This window comes from Myotis davidii, unplaced genomic scaffold (assembly GCF_000327345.1).
Source record: "Myotis davidii unplaced genomic scaffold, ASM32734v1 scaffold608, whole genome shotgun sequence".
Taxonomy (NCBI): domain Eukaryota; kingdom Metazoa; phylum Chordata; class Mammalia; order Chiroptera; family Vespertilionidae; genus Myotis; species Myotis davidii.
In genome coordinates, this window is record NW_006300025.1 from 1,658,474 (window position 1) to 1,664,889 (window position 6,416).

General features: G+C 44.0%; 1 protein-coding gene across 1 annotated transcript; it reads left to right on the forward strand.

Annotated features, from left to right (window-relative positions):
* The first annotated feature begins 3,298 nt into the window (after positions 1–3,298).
* SCP2D1 (SCP2 sterol-binding domain containing 1) lies at positions 3,299–3,964 on the forward strand. Its single transcript, XM_006776141.1, has one exon. The coding sequence runs from the start codon at positions 3,383–3,385 to the stop codon at positions 3,851–3,853; it is 471 nt and encodes a 156-aa protein (XP_006776204.1). The 5' UTR covers positions 3,299–3,382; the 3' UTR covers positions 3,854–3,964.
* Positions 3,965–6,416: the final 2,452 nt, after the last annotated feature.

Genomic DNA, 6,416 nt, shown 5'->3' on the forward strand with positions numbered 1-6,416 from the left:
GCCTTCTCCATCTGGTTTCTTCAAGGAGGGATTTTCCTCCAAAGTGATTTCTCCCCAAATCACTCCTGAACTCTCTTCACCTCTTTACTCACTTGGTTGAGGTGACTTTTTTGAGTGGCAAGTCTGGGAAGTATAAAGTGAGCTTCTTTGTGCCCAGAATTTTCCCTGTGAGGGCCCCTCCTGACCAGCCTCACACGCAGAACCCTTCCAGGAGGGTGGCTGAGAGGTAGGTGGGTCACTCTGCTTTGCATTGTGGGGTTTAGTTGGCGGCCCACCGGGGTCTCATATAAGCCTTTTGTTTGATCTATGCTTCTATCAGTGATAAAGGCAACATTTTGGTTTCTATCTGCCATTTCTTATCCTATTTCTCAGTTTCTTTAGAATTCAAGGAGGGGAGAGAAACACTGTTTATTGGATGCTCCCACAGACCCCATAGTGCTTTCTGAGGCTGCCCCAGGTTAGCATGTGTCTGACCCCCAAGAATTCTTGGATACAAGCATATCCAACTAGATGTTTGTGTAGATTATACTACATGGTGGTGATGGTGGGCAGGGGACTTGATAGAGGCCGACACAGTTTAAACTGAGGTTTGAATTAAAAACAGAGTTTTGTATAGAACTAGAGGATAGGATACAAAAGCCTAGATCTGGGAAGCTGAAGAAAGTTCAGGAGGGGAGTGTAAAGCTCCCTTCAGCTGGGCTCCTGCAGGGACATGAGAGAAAAGTCTGGAGATAGGGATCACCAGTTGGTGCTATTTCTCTTCACCTCAAAAGCACTCAACATCTTTTTTAAATTGAGGTATAATGGACATAAAGCGTTATTAGTTTCAGGTGTACAACATAATGATTTGACATCTAGATAACATCCATTACCATACACAGTTACATGTGGCTATTTGTGTGTGATGAGTCACTGTAGTTTTAATTTGCATGTCCCCAGTGACTAATGAGGTTGAGGACCTTTCCATGTGCATTGTAGCCTTTCATACTGGGATTCCTTTTTAAGTGGAAATACCACTGATAAAAGATAGAAACATGAAGGTGACATGTATGGGTTATGGAACTGTGCTCCCCCCTGACAGTCTAAGGCAAGAGTGACAGCCCATTTGGGGACCTATTTGAGTAACGTGGAAAGGCCAAACCCTCCCTTGAGGAAAAGCAGATATGGGTGGCGATGGGGCCTATTTTTCTGAGGGTTGCTCACAGTAAACTTACTGGGAAATTGCCTGCCTCTTCTTTTTTTAAATCCTCACCCAGGATATTTTCTCGAGAGAGAGCGGAAGGGAGGGAGGAGCGGGAGAGACACACATCGATTGGCTGCCTCCTACATGTGCCCCAAACAGGTCTGGGGTACCTGCAACCGAGGTATGCACCCTGGACCAGGAATCGAACCCTCAACCCTTTGGACTGAGGGCTGGCACTCTAACCATTGAGAAAACCAGCTAGTGCTCTTGCCTCTTCACTTTAAAATTTCTATGCAGATATTGTCTATACCTGGCGCTCTCAGAATAGACTTGGTTTCAGAGGCCACTGGGTTTTGTTTAACTGCTCCATATTGATAATACCAGCTCATCCATCATGTGCCAAAGAAGATGTGCCAAAGCCTTTTTTTTATTTTCTGCATTCCTCCCAGACAGAACAAAGCTATCAGCAACTCCATTTAACGTATCTTCGCTTGTTATAACAGCAGTATGGTGAGGGAAGGACACAGGCACCAGCTGGATGGAGCTTCCAATGACCAAATCTGGGGCAGTTTGCAAGAAAACAAATAATGAGGATAATAGATTATGACCCACAGAATAGAACAAATATCCACAAGTTCATATTGAAACAAATACATAATTGAACAAAGAAATGGGGGATAAGGGATAGCTCTTTCTTATAGTCGAATTCCAATCGTGAAAACTGAAGGGAGTGACAGGAATAGAAAATGACCATTTAGCACACATCACACGGATGGACCATGGGTGGATACAGACGAGACTGAGGTGAAGTATGATATGAAACAGGATATTTGCAAAGTCTCAAAGTATCTCCCCACAAGATACTTACTCATTACAAAGGGAGAAACAGTAACTACAGTGGAAAAATCTAGTAGATACCACCTTGTCAAGTGATCAAGGTCAACATAACCAGCAATGGGACATATTGACACCACATCCCCCTGACATATTGCACTGAAAAGGGCACAACAGCAATTCAATGATATTCCTACCCCAAACCCCTCATTTTAATCATGAGAAAGCATCAGATAGACTAAAATTGAGGTCTAGAGTGATTCCACCTCTGTTTAGACATTGCTGCCCTACTTACTGTGTGGCTTTGGGCAAATCACTTCATTTCTTCCTGCCTCAGTTTTCTTATTTGTAAAACGGGGACAAAAAGTAGTACCTTCCTCAAAGTGCTGTAATGAGGATTTAAAAATGTTAACACAGCCATGGTCAGTGTGATCAGTGGTTAGAGCATTGGCCCTCGTAGTAAAGAGTCTGGATTCAATTCCTGGTCAAGGGCATATACCTGGGTTTCAGTTCAATCCTTGTCCCAGTTGGGTGCATGCGGGGGACAGCCAATAGGTATGTCTCTCTTACATCGATGTTTCTTCCTCTCTCTCTCTCTTTCTCTCTCTCTCTCTCTCTTTGAACCCACAACCTCCTTCCCTTTTACTCTCTCTAAAAATAAATGGAAAATATATCCTTTAGATGAGTTTTACAACAACAAAATGTTAATACATGTACAGTGCCTGGAACAGTGCCAGAGTAAGGACTATATTATTACCTGCAATTATTATGTTAGACCAGTAGAATCTTTTGTTCATCTTTTTTATTTTTTCCTCCCTCTCACTGTGCTTCTGGAAGCTATCTGATTGATGCAGGCCCTGTGCCGATTCCTTCTCCAACCAGCTCTTTTGCTCTAAAAGCATTTCCCCCTCCACCAGCAGCCAGCTAACGCCAAACCCAGCACCACAGTCTGTTGCTTGAGGATTACCCACTTTTGAAGGAATCAGAATAACTGCTCTCTCAGCTAAGGTTGCTACTGGGAGACACCTGCATTGTAAGGACAGAGCTCATGTTACCAAAGAACCTTCTGGGGTCAGTTTCCCTTATTCCCAACATGGGGTCCAGACCCTTCTGAGCTTGTGAGACCAATAGCCCTGATTGGTTTAGGGCTTGGTGGTGTGGATCTGCCTCATAATTACCTGTCTGAGCCCTCACCCCATGTCACATGTTAGCATCTGCTGAGCCAATAATACTGCAACACACACAATACAGCCTCATTCCCCGCTTGGGCCTTACCTTTGATGTCACAATCTGACCTGCAGCTATTAATCTGGCCATAGCTGCTCCCAAACCAGATGACAAGGTCAAGGGGACCAGCACAGTAAGATGTGGAAGAGAACTGACCATCAACCCAAGATCAAAGCCGGGGATGGACCTCAGGTGGGTCAGTTCAAGCGACTGGGTTCAGCTCCGGAACCTGCCATGCCACACTCTCTAGAGCTGCCGGAATTCCAGAGCTTCCTGGTGTTTGAGGACATTAGCCATCACATTAAAGAAGCGGGGGCCCAAATGGTAAAGAAAGTGAATGCCATCTTTCAGCTGGACATCACCAAGGATGGGAAGACCATCCTGCAGAGGACCATTGATCTGAAGAATGGCTCTGGGGACATGTATCCAGGATCTGCCAGGCTCCCAGCGGATACTGTCTTCACAATCCCGGAACCTGTCTTTATGGAGTTGGTTTTGGGTAAAATAAACCCTCAGAAGGCTTTCCTTGCCGGCAAGTTCAAAGTAAGTGGCAAAGTTCTGCTTGGCCAAAAGCTGGAGAAGGTTTTCAAAGACTGGGCGAAATGTTAAGCATGAAAAAAATACCAAGGAAATGATCAGAACTTCTCTTCAGTTAAAATGTTGAACGGAAATCATGCTTAAACTGAAGATTAAAAGAAAAAGTATCCAATATTTTTACTCTAATTCTTCCTATTCAAATTTGATTAATTTTCCTGCTAATATGTAAAATTGCAGTGAGGGTTCTAGAGCAGTAAAGAGTATTGGAGTGGTGTATCACTTAAAATCTTTGTCTTTTTCTTTTCTTAGATTCATTTATGTTGAAATATGCTAGGGTAAAAGCCACATGTAGAGAAATGGGTAGTTTTGACAGCTGGATTTTAAAAAAAATCATCACCTAAGGATATGTTTTTTAATTGAGAGAAAGAGAGAGAGAGAGAGAGAGAGAGAGAGAACCGTACTTGACCCAACAGAGGATCAAAACTACAACCTAGGTATGTGCCCTGACTGGGAATTGAACCCACAACCTTTGGTGTGTGGGACGATGCTCCAACCAACTGAACCAGGGTGACAGTTGGATATAAATGGTTCAATGATTGAGTTCCTGATTGCTGAGAATTTTTTTTCTTAGTTTGGTGTTTTGGGGAAATAGTGATGACCATCATGGAGTAGGTTTATATTCCAGTTGGTAACTTGGTCTTTGAGGAGATTGATGGAATTCTAAGGGGGTTGCAGAATTCTAAGAGGGTGGGCTCCGCAGCTGTGTGGGTGGAACACGGCAATAGAGGTGATGGTGTATCATGACTTCTGATGTATTTAATTCCGAGTGAGTCGAAGGGCTTGAAAGGTCATTTCTTAAACTGGAGCATGCATCACATCACCTGGAGAGCTAGTGAAAGCCCAGAGTGCCGGGCCCTGACCAGAGTTTCAACTCTAAAGGTCTGGGCTGGGGAGAATGTCCATGTCTAATAAGTTCCCAGGTGATGTTGATGGGAGCATCCCTGAAGAACCCCTGCTTTTCATGCCACAGCTTTCAGTATTGATCGAAACTGTTCTATTCTAGACCAGTTGTCCTTATTTAAAGGCTCTCCCGGAGAGAGACTACATAGCCCTGGTGTGGGCCATTTCTAAAGTGTCAGGAGCTTGTGCCCTGAATATTTTACAAAATTGAAGGTCATCCTGGGAGATTTTCCCCTCTGGAAGCCCTCTCCAGATGTTGGGAGAACTGGAATGGAGCTGATTTTTTTGTACTGTTGCGAATGCTTTCTTTGTCTAGCGCAGGCACTCCACTCCATTCAAGCCATGTTTATGAGTGTCAGGCAAGGCTGGGCAGGTGTTCAGGATGCTGTTTTTAATTTAGACTGATTTTTTGTACTGTTGCGAATGCTTTCTTTGTCTGGCGCAGGCACTCCGCTCCATTCAAAGCATGTTTATGAGTATCAGGCGAGGCTGGGCAGGTGTTCAGGATGCTGTTTTTAAGAAATGAAGCTGTCTTCTGATGTAACTTCCTCATTGTTGAGTATGAGTATCATTCGTTCCTGTGTGATCTCTGTGTACCTTTATTTGGTAGGCTAAATATACACAGTGCAGACACTCTGAAACCCACAAGGGAGTTTTATTAAATTGGTCATGCTCAAGCACATGCCTACCGAATGACCCAGCCATTCCATTCTCAGGTGTTTCCCCAAGAGGAAAATGTACTAGTACAAAAATCTATTCATGCTGTCATCGTCCCAAACTGGGAATAAACCACATGTCCATCACAGGTGAATGAATGAACAAATTGTGTTATGCCATACCATGGACTACCACTCAGCAACAAAAAGGAATGAAACACTGATATGTGCACAACAGCACAATTGAATGTCAAAATAATTATGCTAAAAGAAGTCAGAGAAAACCAAGTACGTACAATATGATTCTATTTAAGTAACATAGTAGAAAATGCAAACCCTAGTGACAGGAAAAAGATCAGTGATTGCCAAGAAAGGAGGATGGGAAGTGGGAAGGGTGAGGGGTTTACAAATGGCCATGAGGTGATGGATAGATTCATTATCTTGATTGTGGTGATGGTTTTATAGGTGTATATAGGTCAAACAGCAAATTGTACACTCCGTACACATATGCAGTTTATTAAGTGTCCATATAAGCTCAACAAGACTGCTTTAAAAATCTGCTGCCCTCCATTCAAAATGAAGGCTTTATATAGAGGACCTAAAATCCTACCCTTTTGGCACAAGGATCCTCTGACCTCATTATGTGCCTGCCTTTCCAACCCCTTACTGATTTTGGTGGCTCTGCAGAGGCCTTCCTGAGTTCTCCAAGTCAGAAGGAGGCAGAGGGAGGACTCATTGCTAACACAAGCTCATCCTCTAATGGGAAAGGAAGAGACCTTTTGCTACTTGGCATTCAACCTCATGGCAAGACATTGCTGAGGGTTTGTGAGTGGGGACATGGAGCTCCCCCGTTTCTTTGCTCACCTGGGTCATTCTGTAGGTGACCCATGGTGTTCCTGCCAGTGCTCCCGCAGGGCAGCGGTGGGTGTCTCAGAGGCTTTAGACCAGTGATGGCGAACCTTTTGAGCTCAGCGTGTCAGCATTTGAAAAACCCTAACTTAACTCTGGTGCCGTGTCAC

Bases quoted from the DNA above. Each gene is read 5' to 3' on its own strand.
- SCP2D1 (XM_006776141.1), top strand. From the start codon at position 3,383: ATGTGGAAGAGAACTGACCATCAACCCAAGATCAAAGCCGGGGATGGA.